Source organism: Dendrobates tinctorius, unplaced genomic scaffold (assembly GCF_039654945.1).
Source record: "Dendrobates tinctorius isolate UK_male_01 unplaced genomic scaffold, ASM3965494v1 ptg000039l, whole genome shotgun sequence".
In the NCBI taxonomy this organism is placed as follows: domain Eukaryota; kingdom Metazoa; phylum Chordata; class Amphibia; order Anura; family Dendrobatidae; genus Dendrobates; species Dendrobates tinctorius.
The window spans coordinates 36,291,875-36,311,965 of record NW_027361707.1 but is presented as its reverse complement, the minus strand read 5'-3'; the positions used below and the strand labels follow the sequence as shown (position 1 = coordinate 36,311,965).

Below are 20,091 nucleotides of genomic sequence, written 5' to 3'. Positions count from 1 at the left end.
ATGAGCCTAATAAATTGTGCCAAAAGTTTGTGAAGAGTTGCACAGACTGCTGCGGAGGAGGATCTGCAGGCAGTGACATAGAATGTAGGGACACAGGGGTAGTTGTCACTCACAGGTTCAAAATTTCACTCCTGTCCGGGCTCCCTGGATCTCTGATGATAGCAATAGGGATGGACCCTGTGATAAAGTAGTGAGCCACCACGCTCTGTCCTCGAGACTATGGCCCATAACACGTCAGTATCCCAGCGCAAGTGGCAAAATGGTGCACTATGTGCAGGGGAGATGGGGAACACAAGGGGCATTATTTGCTTAAATAGGGCATTATTACTTGGTTAGGGGTCACAATACTGGCACTGCCCAGGCGTTGGCAACACGATGCGCCACTGTCTGCATGCGTTGTCTGTATAAGGCTCGATGAGATTAAGTAAACCACATGAAAGCGGTTTTATTACCAATGTTTTATTATTACAGAGAAATCTGAATGTTAAAAACAGATGATTTCTATTCTTATTTGACTCCTTGGATTGTGCAATCTTGCTATCTCCTAATGGATGGCTTCCCTTACCAATGACTAGGCAGTGACCGAGGAATGCTTTGCTTATTTTATACCTTTCAATTAACAGAAAATTACTCTTCTGTCTTTGATCTGGAACAAGGGTTGACTTAAAATGATCATCCCCATCCATAGAATCTAATGGATATAAATAAAAGGGTCTGCGGACCTCACATCACCCCTTCTGCCCTGATCACTATTTGCAGTGCACTGTAAGTCTACGTCCCCCCATTGTGTGAAAACATAGCAGATTTTCCACTGCGTATTCATTTGCAGAATATCTGCTGCGTATTACAGCGCCAGCACAGTGCATGAGAGCTCAAAAAAATCTTTGCACATGCTGCAAAATACAGTATATCCGTAATGTAAATTGTCAGGAACCGCAGGTTTGAGATCGGCCTCATGTTTATTCTGCGAATGGAGGTGCAAGTTGCATTACTTCTTCTAAATGATATCCATAGTGCTAAATGCCGCTGCAGATATCGCTGCATATTCTTCATTGCGGGAGGTCCGCAGTGCGGATGATATCTGGGAGCAGAGCCTTAGGTTAGTTTCACACAAGTGAATTACGGTATGTGCAGCTTAACTATGAATGTAAGCACCAGCCCGAGTCTGACGACCTGAAATGACAGCTTCATACACCCCATGGACCACTGAGAATGATCAGTGGGAAGAATCTGGTACCCAGTGCTGGATCAGCAGAGGTGAAATGGTTGTAGCATTGTACTCTGAATCAGACTCTGGGTGGTTTCAATGGGTTGTCCAATATTCGTAACGGGAATTTGCCATGTCTCCAAATGCTATTTATCTGCAGATAAAACACTTTTACAATGCTCTCCGGCCACAATAATGGGAGAAAACAAACTTATTTTCTCCTGGAAGCCTCTGGCTTTCAGTCGTAGAGGCATGCCCAGAGCGGCTACAGTCATTGGTCAGTACACAGTGAGCGGCGGAGGTAAGCCCACCCATACTTTGACAGCTCCCTTTGCAGCACGTCTGTGTACAGCGAGTCGTCAACCAAACTACAGGAGTAATCTTACGGTATAGTGAGCCGCGCTGTGATCAGTTACTGTAGCTGCCCCATGACTGAAAGCTTCTCCCGGGAGAAATAAAGTTGATTTCATCCCAGTACTGTGAACAGGCTGCGTTGTAACGGTATTTACCTGCAGATTAACCCCAGTTTGGAGCCATGACAGGTTCCCTTTAATCCCTACTCATCTTCGGTCACCGCCATGAATTTATTGCTGGTTTCACCAATGTATTATTTTCACAAGATATCAGAAGGTCATTTTTCTGAGTATTTGGACTGAAATCTGTCAGCCATTAAAAAGAGAAAGGAGAAGGGAGTGCAAGCAGATTTATTTCCCCAGGCCTTGTGTTTTATAATGGTGGCACAACTTATTTTATAATGTAGTAGTGCACTATTATATCCTGCTTAAATTACAAATAGAACGGATATGCCAAAACTCAACTCCTGCTACATGAACATAGTGACAAGTCTTCTTCTGAGGGTGTAAGGTGAAGATGAAAATTGTATTCAATCTTACCAAGCAACATTGCGATTTTCAGCTGCTTTTCGATCATTGCTGGTCATCCCACCGATAACTTCTCTAAGAGAATCAGTTAAAAAAATTTAAAAAAAAAATAATACTAAGTGCTTTATATTCCATAATGGATATTTTTGGGAAACTGGATTGTTTTGAAATATATTCAGAATAAAGGATTGGGCTGGTAAGTGAAACTACTGGGTCTCCACATTCTATTAGATGGATGTCCACTGTCTTAATGCCCCACGATAAGCTTTCTATGAGTGAGCCACTGCCAGACTGCTCTTGCAGCACCTTATCTGTGACCTGAAAAAAGGATCAGCCATTGAAATTACAAATTGCGGATCTTTTTCCTCTCCAGCATCATCTATCAAGCGGAGAGTCAGGAGGTCACCAGATGCTTTAGACTGTCGGTCATTTCTACACATATCCATGAGTTTGGATGAATTTAGTTTAATGTGTATGGGGGGCTTAGGTTAAACAGAGAGGAAAATGATTGGCGGGATCCAGCCCTGGTTTCTGGATAATTTGAAAAATTTTATTTTCCTTATGTATATACAGCAGTTTTGGAGGACGATACTAAGGTTTGAACATATCTATCTCACCTTGAAGGATAAAACAAATGATGAAATTAATCACATGGCTAAATAAGAAAACATATGAGTGTTCTTGTGGGAGACAGTGAACTATCCTCAGGAAAAGTCAAAGCTTTTTATATCAGGGAGAATGGAAATAAGAAGGATCTGAAATCAGATCATGAGAGTTGGAATGTGATGATGGTGATAGAGGCTCCAAATCCAGCTTCTTCTTTCTGAAGTTATGTTAGATACACCTTCTACCATATCATATCGAAGATCCAGTAACTGAAAGTCCAAACCCCATCTGTACATGTCCAAAGCGAGAGGTCCAAAAGATTATCCAGGTCATGGAGAACCAACTGATCCACAAGGGAGATTCACTTGATACAAGCAAGTTTTTATTATACCTTCCATTGAAATGCTGCACCAAAATATGGAATATCTGCTCCTACTTCCTTCTGTAAAAAAAATCCCTTAGGATTAGTACATGATGTCCTCGGCATTTACATTTGCCTCCTCTGTCTTCGTCTTAAATTTAGGAAGACGGATCGTACTTGCTGCCATGAGCAGAATGTTAAAGGCATGAGTTGCTCCACTTGCCACGCACAACCAGAAGGAGTCCTCGTAATGTTCCTCTAGGATGACGATCCTGAAGACATTTTCTCTAAAATTTGCAATCCTCTCTGTTAGTTGATGAAGTTGGACAGCAGCAATAAAGCTGGTAACGGCAAACACGATGAACAGACCTGCGATACACAGTGAAAAATGAGGCATGAGAAATCCACATAACAATATCACAACTAATACAGTAGTGCTACAAAAGGAGAAAATCTTCATTGAGATTTTTTTTGAAGACCAGTTATGAAACCACCATGTCCACCGTTACAGCTTTCAATCTGCGTACTTATACAAAAACATGTAGGAAACCTTGTCACTTAGGAGTCTGTGAAAGCTGGCAGGTTCCTTGATGGTGAACAGTTTGTCACCCAGGTTTTAAAAGGAATACGTCTGCACGATCCAGCCCCAGAAACTGCTTCTATGGTCATGTTGCTCTACAAAACTTAATGGCATCCATACCATTAATTAATTAATTTGGTGCTCCCAGGTAAAAAAAAAATCACTGTTTTATTTCATATGCAAATGAGACTTAAGTGGAGTGTCAAAGAACATCCTTGTCTCTCTGACTCTATTTCTTGCTAAAAGCCTCACCTTCCTCTGCTTATCTGACAGCACACACTGTGTGATCAAGCTCTTGAGTTGTCAGTCAAAAAGAGGAAAGAGAGCCTGGGAGGCAAAGCTTTAGGAAGTGCTTAGACACTGCACTTTCACAGAGCACTTAAAGGGAACCTGTCAGCAGGATTGTGCACAGTAACCTACATACAGTGTCAGGTTGGCGCCGTTATACTGATTACAATGATACCTTGGTTGATGAAATCCGTCTTGTGGTTGTTGTTTAATCTTTATTTTCAGTTTTGAGTTAATGATATGCTCGTGCTCTGGGGGCGGCCTGTGGGGGGTCTTCATGTGGTGCTCTGATTAGGTATGGCTTCTGACAAGTCTCTGATCCCTCAGAGACCTGCCCCCTCGTTTACATAATAAATATTATGTACATACTGTATATCTTGGAAAAAAAACCCTTCTGCAGGCTGGCGCCAGCGGTGGCACCTTCGCTGCAACATAATTGCCGGCGCATGCACAATAGCTGCTATCGGATCACCTCTATGTACACCGATAGCTGCTACTGCGCAGGCTCCATTTTCAAATGGATTTTTTTTTAACATCAGGATAACCTTAACCACATTAATTATAAATACAGTACACATGCGATTATGCTGTAGCACAGGTAACATGGCCGGCACATGCCTGCAGAAGAGGTTTTTTTCAGTATGTATACATAATATTCTTTATGTAAACTAGGCAGCAGGTCAGTGAGGGATCAGTGACCTGTCAGAAGCCATTCTGGTGAATACCTAATCAGAGCACCACATGAAGACCCCCACAGGTCGCCCCGGATCACGAGCATAATATTAACTAAAAACTACAAATAAAGAATAAACAACAACCACAAGATGAATTTCATCAACCAAGATAACTTTAATCAGTATAACGGTGCCGACCTGACACTTTCTGTGGGTTGTGGTGTAGTAACCACTGAGTCCGCTAGGGGGCGCTGTGTGGATGTCCCAGGAGAAAGGATGAATGGCAGAATACGGAATGGCCATTATGTATCCCAAAGTGGGTGGCTTTGGGATGGAGACATATGTGTTGTTCAGCAATGATATTGCTGAGGTGTTGCTTCAATGTATAAGGGAGAAGTCTCCATGTAACTAGAGAGATGGGCAGGCCTGGTTACCTACAAACCCACCCAGGGGTGTGTTTAAGAGTGTCATAATAAAGTATATGTGTGGCTGTGTGTAATAGGACCTTTAGTGAGGTCATAGCCATGTGATCACCTGTGGGTGTGGTTATGGACCATATAAGGTACCTGAGGTCCGGTCACATGAGAGAGAGCGCATGGATCTGATTGGGCCATGTGGAAGGTCCCGGGAGGCCTAAGTGGAGGAAGGTGTGCTACCTTCCGGAAGACCACATGCTGAGGCTGCTGACCCGGTGAGGCCTATGTATATTGGCTGTATGTGAGGAGAGATAAGCCTCCTGTGTTTGCTGAGGCTCCAGGACTAAAGGGCCTGTCACACTAAGAGATATCGCTAGCAATATCGCTATAACTAGTGACGTTATAGCGATATCTCTGTGTCTGATACTTACCAGCGACCCGCTCCACTGCTGATTATCGCTGATCGCGCAAGAACGTCCTGGACCGTTTCTCGTCGTCAGCTTCCTGCGGCGCTTCCTGCTGTGAGGACGAGCGACGCGTGGAGCCGGGCGGGAGGACGCAGGATCGCCTGGTGTGACAGGTAAGTAGCGACCCCCGTCCCCAGTGATGTCGCTAGTGAGATCTGCCTGTGTGGCAGCTCACTAGCGACCACTTAGCGATGTACCAGCGATCCTGACCACGTCATATCGCTGGTCGGGATCGCTGGTACATCGCTAAGTGTGACAGTACCTTTAGTCTGAAACAATGGACACTTATACTTACTTTCGCCTGAGCTAAAGGCTATTCCTTATGTTATGTGCTGGTTTATGGGTTATGGAGCAATAAACCTTATGAACTTTTAAAGGAACGTGCCTCCTGATTGTCTCCCGTTGCTCCTGAGCGAGTTGAATCCCTACAGGGTTACTCAGCACAATCCTGTGGACAGGTTCACTTTAAGCTTTATTTGAATTTGAATTAAAGCTACAACAATTTTTCAGTCAGGGCGTAAAAGATTGCATCAGTAAAAGTGTGGGGTGACAGTTTTCGGGGCTGGATCATTCTGATGTCTCTGCTGTCAGCTGAACTCAGAGATTAAGCTGTGCCTTCCTTAACATAGAGCAAAGCTTCCTGCTCTTAGACCTACAGTATATCCCAAAAGTGAATACACCCCTCACATTTTTGTAAATATTTTATATCTTTTCATAGGAGAACACTGAAGATCAGACACTTTGATACAATGTAAAGTTAGTATACATCTTGTAAAACCACGTAAATTTGGTGCGCCCTCTAAAAAACAGCAGCCATTAAGGTCTAAACCATTGGCAACAAAAGTGAGTACACCCCTGAGTGAAAATGGCCAAATTGTGCCCAAATATTTTGGGTGGCCACCATTATTTTCCAGCACTGCCTTAACTCTTTTGGTCATGGAGTTCACTAGAGCTTCATCGGTGGCCACTGGAATCCTCTTTCACTCCTCCATGATGACATCATGGAGCTGGTGGACATTGGAGACCTGGCACTCATCCACCTTCCATTTGAGGATGCACCACAGATGCTCAATAAGGTTTAAGTCTGGAGTGTCAAGAACACCGCACCGCACTTGCTCACTGAAAAGGGGCGTGTGTCCTGAGTAAGACAACTGCGCCTCAAGATACCTGTGGAGCGGGGCAGCAGTGGTGAAGATGCGTGCTAGACCAATAGGACCTGAAGCACGTGACTGCTGGGGGTGTGGCCTAAGCTCCAGAGAGCTAGGAGCTGAAGGAAAACTCCTAGAAGGATAACTACGGGACAAAGTTACCAAGGGGCAGAGACAGGGACATAAACCAGATCAGGCCGGGGTCAAAGCACGAGATAGTACGACAGTACCAAAGGATTAGACAGAGCGGATAATCAGGACGTAGCAGTAATCAGACACCAGAGAAGCAGATACACAGTACAGAATCAAAAGACAAACTCACAACGGGGGACAGAACTGGGTCAGAACCATAGAAGCAAGCTAGAAGACAGGCACAAGGCACAGACACACAGGGGTCACCACACTCGGCCAAGGGCAAAAGTACAACTGATGGGGATTGGATCTTCCCAGGGCTATAAGAAGCTCTACCCAAGCCAAACAGAGGCCACAATAATAAACCCCAGGTGTGCAGGTCAAAGCCTGCACTGGGCTCAAGACATGGAGTGTGACGGACTCAGCTTCTGCTGAGCCCATTTTCCTTTTTAGAGTGGACCCTCTGGGCCGTGGCACCCACCCACCTAGGGCGAGCTGACCTAGTGAGAACCCACCCCCTGTACAGGGAGTGTCAGGGGCAAGACCAAGGGGGTGAGCCAGCACGACTGCTAGGACCAGACGGCCAGCTCAGGGGGACACTGCGGGAGTGTCTGACGACCAGGGACAGGCAGGAAATAAGACAAGACAAGAGGTAAGTGCAAGGTATCTTCATTAAGATCTTCAGGGTCACATTCAGTGTAAAAACGTGAGAACAAGCAAAACGTGCAAAGTGCGTGCGTGGGCACACCAAGGTCCATAGCATGGTACGTGCCAGGTGGCACGCCTGGGTACAGGTAAAGGCACAATGGCATCGGACTCCGGACCGTTGGCAACGATCGACATGATCAAGGCATCAGGCTGCGGACACCAGCTCCGGACATCAGGCCGCAGTCATCCAGCTTACGATCTCTGGCAGCGATCGGCAGGTTCCGGGCATCCGGCAGGCAAACCAGGTTTCAGGCAAGGAGGCACATCAGATATCCAGGCATGGTGCGTGTTAGGGAACACGCCAAGGTCCAAGGCTAGGTGCAAGGCTAGGTGCGTGTGTAGGGGACTCGCCAGGGTTCAAGGCTAGGTGCAAGGCAAGGTGCGTGTGTAGGGGACACGCCAGGGTTCACAAAACGAGACAGGGTGCGTGTGTAGAGACGAGACACGCCAAGGCACAAGACAGAGTGCGTGTGTAGAGACACGCCAAGGCACAAGGTACAAGACAGAGTGCGTGTGTAGAGACACGCCAAGGCACAAGGTACAAGGCAGAGTGCGTGTGTAGAGACATGCCAAGGCACAAGGTACAAGACAGAGTCCTGCTCGTGCAAAGGGGCATGCCAGGGTCAGGCGAGGCAGAGTCCTGCGCGTGCAGAGAGGTGTTATGAATGAGTCACCGTAGGAGGCAAAAACAGAAATGCTAGCTAAGTCCAGAAAACCAGAGAAGTTGGCAGCTATCGGATTGCAGACCCCTGAACCTATCAACAACAACTAGCAGTAGCCGTGGTGGGTTCCTACGATGCCCTAGACCCCTCGATCACAGCCGGAGAACTGCCTAGCCTAAAGACAGAAAGGGAAATCTAAACTGCCCCAGAGCAGACCCCAAAGCAATAGGCAGCCCCCAACATATAATGACGGTGAAGCAAGAAGAAAAAATACTAACACAGATAGAAAGATAGACTGAGCAAATGATGGGGCCCAAGCTAACTAGATAGGACAGGATAGGAAAGCTGCTGTCTGCAATCCGCGAAAAACCCTATCAAAATAAGAACCAACAGACTGACAGGGAAAAAGGCCCTGAAGACGCTAGGCTTCAAAAAGACTATGTCAGTACTCACGTATTTTCTGAAGACAGAGCAAACAGACAAAAAAGGAATTCAGCTCACCCCAGCAGGGAATGGCAGAATCCAGAAAAGCAAGGCAAACAAAAACCAAAACACAAATGCAAAAAGGCAAAGCAGAAAACTTAGCTTTTGAGGAGCAGGAATCAGACTGGTCTCCTAGAATTCCACAGAGAAATCACCAGCGAGGCAGAAGGGCGTCGGCTGCCTTATATCCAGTCAGAGATCCCCGTCGCCCAGTCATCCTCTCCCAGCTCAGGTGCTTGGTAATCAGCCTCACTACCTTCCTTCACCAGAAGAGGGAGTTCATCAGACCTCAATGGTGAAGGGGAAAATGAACTCATAACAGAGAGGCATGCCAGGGTCAGGGTTCAAGGACCGGGTTAGAACAAGAGGGCACGACAGGGGACATGGCAAATCCTGCGCGTACTTTTACAGAAGCATGGGGAGGTATGCCATGGGCAGGCGAGGGCCTGCGCGTGCTTTAGAGAGCATGCAGAGCACAGTGCAGAAACAGCGTGAAGTGCAAGGGAGCACAGAGGGCACGGCTGGGGCACTGGCTAGCTGATCGGGCTGCGGCACAGACAGACGGGCAAGACTCCAGCGAACCCGACTGAGGCATGGCAGGCGACACAGCTGTCACTGACCGACGAGCATGGCTGAGGCACAAGCAGGCGGGCACGGCTAGGGCAGGCACAGCTGAGGCACAAACAGGAGGCTAGGAAGGCCAGGCGCATGCAAAGAGCATACGAAGAAACAGAGGAAGGGAAGACAAGACGAGAAACAAGGCAGGGCTTCAGAGTACAGAACCAGGAACGGAAGCATAGGCAGAAACACGGAATCAGGTCAGAGCAAGAACAGAGCTAGCAGCGGAGCGTAGGCCGAAGCCCAGAGCCGGGCCAAGGAAGAACCTTGGGACTAGCCTAGAAACGTGCAAGAGAGCATAATAGGAAAGAGTCTAGCAGCGGAGCGTAGGCCGAAGCCCAGAGCCGGGCCAAGGCAGAGCCTTGGGACTAGACATGGAAAAGAGCACAAACTGAAAGAGAGGAAGAATGGTGCGTGTACCAGGGAGCACTACAAAGCACCATAGCAGAGAGAGCGAGGCAGAGCAAGCAAAGACAGAGACCATAGGGAGGAACAAGGCAGAGCTTGGCCAGTCCAGAACTTTGCCCTCAGTTTCCTTAGCAAGGTAGTGGTGATCTTGAAGGTGATTTTGGGGTTGTTATGCTCGAATACTGCCCTGACACCCAGTTTCCAAAAGGAGGAGGTCATGTTATGCTTCTGTATGTCACAATACATGTTGGCATTCGTGGTTCTATCAATGAACTATAGCTTTCCACAGCCGACAGCACTCATGCAGCCCCAAACTATGGCACTCCCAACACCATGCCTGACGGTAGGCATGACACACTTGTCTTTGAACTTCTCACCTGGTTGTGGCCACACACGATTGACACCATCTGAACCAAATAGGTTAGTACACTGACTACTGTACATTTTATCAAAGTCTCATATTTTCAGTGTTGTCCTATGAAAATATATAATAAAATATTTACAAAAATATGAAGGGTGTACTCACTTTTGTGATATACTCCATATCCAAACACCATGGCCACGGTAATTGGTTTGTTGGCACCTTCCCTGAAGCTTAGCCATGTGTGCCCACCACTCAGTATGTACAAGGAAAACAGTAAGAACTATTTTATGTCTACGGTGTTTATGTTTACTCATTGTAAAGGGGTTTTTCCAAGTTTAGATTTTTTAGTGCAAATGCTGCCTCTGTGCGGCTTTACTTACCACATGCCACTGGTCTTTGTTGACATGGCAGCTCATGTCACGAAAACAGCACTTGACATCAAATCAGGTGGCTCATCAGCATATGGCACATGAACACTGAGCAGAATGATTGGCTGCAGTGTTTACATGATGTAGCCATGACATCACTGCTGCTGGCATAGTAAACATTTCTTGTGGGCGCAGCAGCATTAAGGCATCGCTGAGGTAGCAGTGGGTTATGTAAGGCCTGTTTCACATTTCCGTTTGTTGCCATCAGTCAAAATCCACCGTTTTGCAAAAAAACGGATCCACCATTTTTTTGGCGGATCCGTTTTTTTCCCCATTGACTTGCAATAGCGGCGGATTTTGACGGATGGCCATCCGTTGGATCCGTTTTTTGACGGATCCGCCATAATTTTGGCGTCCGCTGACTTGAGTTGACGGACAACGAAACGTTTTTTGGCTGCGTCAAAATAGCGGATAACAACGGATCCGCAGCTATCCACCATTCGTTATAATGGTTGCCTACGGGCGGCAGATCTCTCTCTCTCTCCTTTTCCAGAGTCATTTAACTTTAAATTTCATCACCTTGGCTCCAAAAACGGATCCTGTGACATCCGCTTGTGGCAAAACGGAAACGGATCTGTTTTTTCACACTGACAGATTTTGACTGATGTCAAAAACTGAAGTGTGAAACAGGCCTGACTTGTTTTTTTTTTTTTTTTTTTATCAGAGTTGGCCTGTGCAGTGAAAAAAATATAAACATGGAAAGCCCCTTTAAATTAGCAAAAAAAACCCAGGAAATTCATTTTTTTATTTATCCCAGGGAACGCTAGACACATCCCCAATGAGGAGACCCACACCAATCTAAATAGTATCACCTCTTTTTTGGTAAAATGATTTTTGGCTATTATAAACTTTTCTTAATGGGTCGTGGTCTGTTTCTTCCAAGCAGTAGATCACCTGCAGAGAAGAACAGAAGCGACAGCAAAGTAAGTCCAGAACCGGAGGCCTCTAAAGTTTACCCCAAATGACAGATAGCAATAAAGTTCTTAAAGGAGTGGTCCATGGAGTCTCACTCAGTCTCAATCACAGTTGATCTTCCCTTCTAATCCTAAACAACTCCATTAAAGCAAGCACTTTCCTGGTATTAAGCTTTTACATAATAATTTTAATATAATTTTATTACAATATACCTTGTGCTCTTGTTAAGTACAGAAAAGCAGCCAGTGATTCTGCCATGTGTTGCTGAGATTTTTGGCAACAAGGTTTTTACAGGTGAAACACATTTTTGGATCAGGTTTAACCGGTAAAAATAACACATTGCTACAATAGATTTTTTTGTATGTAATGTCATGAATACTTCTGTACTTCAGTATATGAGACCTGTCAGTATAACAAAAGAACTACTGTAAGATGACAGCCATGGGGGCATTGACACCTCCACATTTACAGGTGGACGGTAACAATGGGCGGAAAGAAGGAGAACCCAACTGTGACCATTTTAATAGCGTAGACAAACTTAAGGGGGTTCGGCTGAGGGGGGTCAGTGTCCTGTATGTGTCAGCAGCGAGCTCATATGGCCCATCCCACTGGTATAGTGGTAGTCATGTAGTGCTAAGGGGGTTAAACCATGGGCAGGATAGCATAGACACTATGAGTTATCTTGGAAAAGGTCCATCTTATGAAATTGTCTGTTTTAGCTGGAATTAGGGTATATAACTCCTGCGTAACGCTTACTACATGGGTTCATAGACTTTCTCTTGTGCCGGTACACCACGCTGACGCTGCGTGCGGGAGCTCAGCTCATCAGCCTTCTGAGTAGTGACAGTCTGAGCTATCTTTTCAGCAATCAGGGGGGTCTCATGACCTGGACCCACACTGATCAGCATCCAATGTAAGGAAGCAATATATAAAAACTAGAGTGGAGTGAATTTTCCAATATTCGGTTTGGATTACGATCGTTAGCGAATATTGTTTTTGCAATATTCGCTGAACATTGCCGAACGCCATTGGAGTCAATGGGAGCAGAAATGAGCAAATATGTTTGCAAACAATCATCAAACATAAATTCTGCACGAATAGGTGCAACGATAAGGCAAATTGGGATTCGGAAATCGTATTCGAACATATTCGCTCATCTGTAATAAAAACCCAAAATGAATGGTATACTTTAAGACCAAAATGGGTTCCCATTATTATGTTGGACTTTAGCAGCCAGGACAAAGGGGTCACCACACTGTGATATATTGTAGCAATTCTCACCCCTTTCTTTGCTAACAATGTGGTTTCTCTGTATGGGGGGAGACCTGCACAGGATCGCACTACTCAATGGCAATGAATATGGGACCAAAGGTCCCGGCCCCATAGCAGCTGCATGACCTCATCTTCCCATCCTTACATCAGAGATATGAAATGCATGTGAATTTACCTGCAATGAAATTCCAGAGACAAATCCCTGCCGGACCCTTAATGGAGCGGTATGGGACTTTCAGTGCGTTGTATATACAGAATCCAGCACTGATCAGAGCAAAAGAAATGGCGGCAAAGAGGAAGAGGATAATGATCACGTGGAGGGTGGTGTTCAGTGTTTTTACCATGTCTGGAAATACTGGAAGCAGAAAACACAATACTGTTACTACATGACTGAATCATAATGAATCCTCCATAAAAACTACATTAAAAAAAACCCCAAAATGACTACATTTTCCAATAATATTTTGACGAGTGAAAACCAAACATGTCCAACCTTCTGTTTCACTTGGGCGACTGTCATACAGTAACTACTAAGGCGATATTCATATGTTCAGAAATGATCCGTTAGAACCAGGGCCAGACAGGTCATCTGGCAATTCTGGCAAATGTCAGAAGGGCTTGTCTGGTCATGGGCTGCCTTGTCTGCTACGTTGTTAACAGAATCGGTGTTCTCAAGACACTCATACTGCTAAGTGTTGTGAGAAAGCAAAAAGTCGCTGACTCCGTCACTTATTCCAGCAGGCCACGGGTATTATTAGAAATATTGGTCTTATAGTAAATCTGTCTTTCCTCCATCCAGGGTAATATTAGTAATATCTCCCATCTGGTGCTTGGGGAAAGGGACAGCATGGGCCGGTGTGATTTCAAATGCCAGGGATGAATTTCAGCCCCAGTCCGTACCTGGTTAGAACAGATCCAGCAGCAAATCATGGCCAAAAAAGTTGTGCAGACAGAACTTTTAGGTCCAGCTGAAAAAAAAACTGATTTCATCCAGATCCAATTTTTAACACTGAAGTCTATGGAAAAAGGATCTGTTAATCAGCTATCTGTTTTTCTTTAATTTGAAAGGATCTATTTTTTGTTGGCTGGATCAGTTTCAAATGGAAGAAAACAGATCGCTAACGGATACATTTTCCATAGACTTCAATGTTAAAAAATTGGATCCAGTAGAAATCAGATTTTTTTTTGTGTGAGCACAACTTTTTTGTCAACAGATCACTGCTGGATCCGTTCTAACGGATGACTAGACATGTGAGCATGGCCTAAGCCTTTCAACACACAAAAGAGACAAAGTGGAGTTTGATTAGGATCGGCAAGTGTGATTGTGGATTTAAAACTAGTGAAAAAAGGCGGGGGACCAAAATAATCCTACACTTTTCACGTTCCGATCTTCCCTCTGACGGTAGCCATTGTGAGTTCATTAGAAGTTTTGCTATAGGGCACCATTGTTACTTGTGTCTATTATCTTGGCCATACACATTTGATGACTTATTGCATGAACTTTGAATTGGCTGATATTTCAGCTGACAGTAATCACAGCAGAGTCTCCCGTACACAGGAGCGGTCGATCAGCCGAGTGTTCCTGTGTTCTCTATGACAAAGTTGCGGACTGACGTCTCTACTGGTGGCTGATCTCTGACAGAACAATATGATCCGCAGTTCGAAATCGGATATGTGCGATAGACATCTTCCCCAATCGACAGTCATCTGGTGCCGCCATAAACATCAGACCATTGTCAGGGTCGGCCGACATTAGCCTAATGTGTATGGGGGCCTGACCCTGGGATGTGCATGGAGATTGCTTTATGTACCGATCGATGGTGTAGATAGTTTTGATGGATGAGTTACATGTCCCCAGATTTATTAAATCTTATGCTATCTCTTTCCTTTAACAGTTCCAAACCATGCAATCAAATTATCAAAAAGTGACAACTTCATAGCACAGGGGACAAAAACTATGCGTTAGGAGCTAAAACTGGACACACTCATGAGATAGTTGTTGGCCAAATGCTCGTTACGACTCCCAACTCCCCTATATACAAGAGCGCAGGAGAGAGAAGAAAGCCGCTACCAGACACCTTCTCTCCCCCAACATCACCTCTAAGAGTCAGGAGCCCCCATAAGAATCAGATCGTCGGCCGGTCCTGTTGAAATCTGTTCAGCCAATTTTCATCTGTGTATTGGAGCCTTTTGCCTGGATGGCATGCCTTCCCCCCAGCTTTCCTAATGTGAAAGCATGGGAAAAACCTTACCACCCAATGACTTCACATTTCACCTTGTCTCCAATGGTTGTTTTATTACACCTTAATTTACAACTCTCTTCCGTGGATGCATTCCATAGATAAGATGATGAGAATGTATCAGTGACCAGACAGAAGAAGACATGAGGACCAGAGCAGGGCTGCGTGGGGGACAGGTGAAGGCAGGACAGGTGAGTATGATTTTTTTTTCATTTTGTTTTCCCTGGTTATTATGTTCTGTGGTCTGGAGAGGGTCTCACACCAGAACGATGCACATTATTGTACAGTCTATTTCCAGTAAATTATTCTTTGGCAGATTTGCTCATCTTCTTGGCATTCACGTGGTATTTGCAGTGTACGTTGAAAATATACACCAGTAAGATTAGCCTACGTATAGCTGTACAGGCAATAACCATAAAGGATCCAATGATCATTCTTTAGCAAAATGCAATAAATGAAATATTTGTTTATTTTCTAATACAGAAATTCAGTAGGATACACTACTCTGGTGACAAAATTACGTGTCATCTCGACCTTCCCGGGTCTTTGTTGAGGAGATTGCTGGGATGGAAAGCACAAAAATGAGATTTTCTGTAGAACTAAGTGACAAACGTACAATAAATATTATTTACGCATTTACGATACAGCCACTTCATGCACATGTCAGTCTTGTCCAGACTGGTGTATGCTTCATAGTGTATGTATTTTTATGTGTCAGCACTGACTCAGAAATTATTATATACATATATATATATACAGTACAATATGTATGGTTTCTTTATGTATTTGCATTCATACCATCGATGCATTTACAAATTAGACCTCATCACATCTGTAATACATGCTTGTTGAAGTATAATTTAGTATACAATTCTGCTCCACTTGCTTTATAATGGCTATTTTGCATAGCTGACAATATTCATTTTATAATCAACTGGTTGTACATATGTAAGTAATATTTATTTTACGTTTGTCACCCAGTGACCTTCTTACAAAGACCCCAGAGAGTCAAAAAGTGAGATTATTTTGGTCGACGGAGAAGACTATCCTCCAGAATTTACATATTTGAAAATAAACTAATATTTCATTGACTGCATTATACCAGAGCGTGAGCATTGAGTCCTTTATGGACATTGACATTAGGGGTTTCCACACTTCCTTCACTTGCACCCACAAGTTTATCAAGTAAGCCCCAACCTATTCCAATATCTGTATAGGCACACAGTGGTATATTTTACCTATTAGCTTTGCCGATATGATAGATGGAAAGATACTTGTCACGGAAACCATCAAGATCCTCTGCTGGCAGCTCCTTTTGGAAGTTCCGAAAAATAACGTCCCAGATGTGATGTGCTTGATGGATGACAAGTCTGGAGACCCTACAGATGCCTGGTAACACATTTAGGCTACTCACAGTAGCATCAGCATCATGTGGAATGGTGTTGTCATGTTGAAAAACAGCACTTGGGATACTTTGGAGAAATAGCCATACCCCTGGGAAAATAATTGATCCATTGTATACTGCAAGTGAACTTAGACATCACATACTAAGTTTAAGACATCAAACGGATTTAAAAAACCATCTGAAGGAGTGTGCCCAACATTGGGCTCCGAGCCAGACGTCCAATTACAGGTGCTCTATTGACATCACAACACCTGTTTTAAAGGCTATCATAGTGCAGAGTAAGATGGCAATGGTGGCTGGAATGTGTCATGATCTGAAGTGATCTGACAGTTTTAAAAGCACAGAGTGAACTTTTTTCCTTTTGGCAAGTTGCCAAGGTGACTTGACTGTCCCCGGTGGTGGTTAGTGGTATCGCACCTTAGGTTTTCAGTTTAAAGTTCTCTGTAATTATGATTCAGGTGTGGGGCTCTATAAATGAGTCTCAGGGTGTGCAATCACGGCTGGTGATATTCATTCATTCTTTCATGGATTCTGAGTTGGTGAGAGCCTGGTGGAAGGATGGAGCTGAGGAGGAGTCCTGCGCAGCTTAGCCAGGGGGGAAGTGTGTCAGCTATGGTGTCTGGACGAAGGGCTGGCATGGCGTGGTGGGGTCGCAGTGATGGTATCAGCGGGAAGTGTCTGCATGGACTGGTGGAGTGGCGACTATGGAGAGTGGCACTCACCATGTGGGACTTGGCTGCTGAGCTGGACTCAAGCATGCTTGACTTCGTGTCAGAAGCTGAACTCATCTTTGGGACTCTGTTACTAAGCAGCAGCAACTGGTGGTGGACTCTGCTCCTAGGCAGCACTATGGTGAAGGATCCTGTTATGGTGATGGATCCGGGTGGAGGAGAAGACGCACGCAGGTGGAGGGCTCTGTTGCAGGAGCATAAGCACAGAGCATAAAGCTAAGTGGTGTCCCCCTGTATTGTCTTCTTTCCTCATGTGTGTTGTTAGTGCAGTGGTGGGATTAGTTTCCGCACCGACCAATTCCCTAGTGAGGGTTTAGGGTCAGGGCGAGCAAGGGCTTTGAGGTACGCGTGCGGTGCCCGGTGCGGAACAGGCATAGGGAACGTTAGGAGTGCAGGGACACTGGCTCAGGGGAGCTCAGGAGGTCTCCACTTCCCTATTCCCTATCGCAGGGCCCACCATTGTTAATGTTTCCCAGGTCCCCCTTATTATTTAAATTCGCCGCACTGGAGGCGGGGTTTCCAGAATTTATATTAACGTGTAATACCTAAATTCGCCAGGTGGAGGCGGTGTATCCATCTGCACGTTTTATTATTTAAATTCGCCCCACTGGAGGCGCTGTATCCAGGGTCACGTGTGTTGTGGGTTCGTCTTGCGGTAACACTTGCGCCCAGACACACAGTGACCGTGACAGAATGGAAGTCTATCCTGTTCAGCAATGAGTCCCACTTTTGTCTTGAATGCAATGACAGCCGGAGATTTGTCTTTAGAGCAATTGGACACCACCATGAAGAAGCCTTCAAGAGGGAACATCACAATTGTTATACTCCTAGGATTATGATGTGGGGCGGCATAATGTATGGTAGCCAGATCACCGTTACATTAATTTGGTCGTAGAACCAATGCTACTGCCATTTCTCCAAAGTGTCCCAGGAGTTATTTTTCAACACAGCAATGCCAGACTGCTTATTGCTTGTGGTACTGTGAGGCCTAAATGTGCTACTATGGCCTGCAATGTCTCCAGAATTGTTTCCCATCAAGCACATCTGGGATGTTATTGGTCGGTAATTACAAAGGAGCTGCCAGGAGCGGATCTTGATGATTTGCTGCCAAAGTGCATTCAGCGTGGCAGAACATTCCTCAGGCAACCATTAATAATGTCATTGACAGCAGCCATTCGGCATGTGGTGGTCATAATACTGAATAGATCGAGATGTTTGGAAAATTTTGCTTCCATTTTTTTCATCATTTCCATATAATTGACATATATCGATTTATTGATTTCCATAATTCCACAACTTTTCCTACTTGGTGTTGCAATTTCAATGTTGAGAATATATATCCATATACAGTGTGGGCCATTTATATGGATGCACCTAAATAAAATGGGAATGGTTGGTGATATCAACTTCCTGCTATTGGCACATTAGTATATGGGAGGGGGGAAACTTTTCAAGATGGGTGGTGACCATGGCGGCCATTTTGAAATCAACCATTTTGGATCCAACTTTATTTTTTCCAATGGGAAGAGGGTCATGTGACACATCAAACTTATTGAGAATTTCACAAGAAAAACAATGGTGTGCTTGGTTTTAACATAACTTTATTTTTTTCATGAGTTATTTGCAAGTTTCTCTTTGTCTACAGCCATTGACATGTCGCAGAGGTTAACACGTGAAGAGCAGATAGAAATTGTGCTGATGTCTGGTGAACGCAGTACCCGGGTCATTGCAGCAGATTTCAATGCAAGACACCCTATGCAAGAAAACTGTCACTGGTCCCATTTTATTTAGGTGTATCCATATAAATGGCCCACCCAAAAAAGTTTGCCTCATCACTGAACATAATGTTCTGTGTAAACTAAGGGTCCTGCTCCAGTTTTTGTTTTGCCCATTCAGCAAATTCATCGCGCCGATCTGGGTCACCAACCATTCCCATTTTATTTAGGTGTATCCATATAAATGGCCCACCCTGTATATGGATGTCCTTTGGACCAATATGGGATGAACAGGGGCCTATGGCTATGTTGGACATATTGTCTATGTTAATAGTTTTACCGTTGCATACGCCAAACATACATTACACAGTGTGAATACACAATTAATCTTTTTTTTTTAAATGTCATCTGTTCCTTAAAAAATTAGATATACCGTATTTTCATGTAACAAGAAATGGGACTTATCCCCATAGTCACAATGATAATGTACTCACTTTTGAACGTGAAACTTCGCTTCCCCAATCCACATTGGCGCACTTTTCCCCCCTGAAAAAGTCCGTAGTAAATATCCCCAATAAACTTGACCAGCTCCGGATCAGAAGCATTGACCAAATCAACTCCTGTCTGACATAGTGTCTTCCCGGTCATCCATTTTTGAGTCGCCATGGCAACAACGATCAGCAAGAACGACACGAAACTTAATGCTGAAGCTAAGGAGAATATAGTTTTCTTGAAGCACCCCGGCATTATAAAATGTTCAAGAAATCATCCCTGGCACTGCCCTGCTGTAAGGACACCGCTTGTCACCGCTGGCACATCTCTGGGGATGCAGATCCTGGGGACATTCCATTGTTAGCTTTGGGTTACTTGCAGTGAAGGCAAAGATGGGGGCCGATATGGAGGAAGCCTTGTGATGCAGGTTGTACGCGGAGGGGCTTCCGGCAATGAAGATCTTCAGCAGAGTGTACCCAGTGCTGGATCCTGGAGGCAGTAACCCTATCTCCAGGGCCCTACTAGTGTTTCATCAGCCCGCTGCATTGTCTCCTCGGCAAATACTCAGATGACATTTGCTGAATAGCAGCACGAGACGGACAGCTCTTACCTTATCTCTCCTAAGGAAATCATTTCTATCACTTTCATGCCTCCTTCTCTCCTAACATGTCTGTTTCACTAAAATGCTTGCATTACTTAAAAAAATGTATTACATGTATTTATTATGCTCACTTATATAGCGCCATCATATTCCACAGAGCATTAAAAGACTTTGCCATCACTGTCCCCATTGGGGCTCACAACCAGAGGGCATGGAGGAAACCCACACAAACACGGGGAGAACATACAAACTCCTTGCGCTGCAAAGAAACAGTGCTAACCACTGAGTG

The 20,091-nt window shown here is 44.8% G+C and overlaps 1 protein-coding gene across 1 annotated transcript; it reads right to left on the bottom strand.

Annotated features, from left to right (window-relative positions):
- Positions 1-2,548: 2,548 nt before the first annotated feature.
- On the bottom strand, positions 2,549-19,774 carry CLRN2 (clarin 2). The gene is made up of 3 exons (XM_073574762.1): positions 19,204-19,774; positions 12,794-12,973; positions 2,549-3,424 (listed from the first exon to the last, which is right to left on the bottom strand). The coding sequence occupies exons 1-3, from the start codon at positions 19,454-19,456 to the stop codon at positions 3,159-3,161; spliced, it is 699 nt and encodes a 232-aa protein (XP_073430863.1). The 5' UTR covers positions 19,457-19,774; the 3' UTR covers positions 2,549-3,158.
- Positions 19,775-20,091: the final 317 nt, after the last annotated feature.

Bases quoted from the DNA above. Each gene is read 5' to 3' on its own strand.
- CLRN2 (XM_073574762.1), bottom strand. From the start codon at position 19,456: ATGCCGGGGTGCTTCAAGAAAACTATATTCTCCTTAGCTTCAGCATTA. The intron at 12,974-19,203 runs GTGAGTACATTA...TTCTGCTTCCAG, and splicing joins GCGAAGTTTCACGTTCAAAA to TATTTCCAGACATGGTAAAA. The intron at 3,425-12,793 runs GTAAATTCACAT...TGTGTATCGCAG, and splicing joins TCTCTGGAATTTCATTGCAG to GTCTGTTCATCGTGTTTGCC.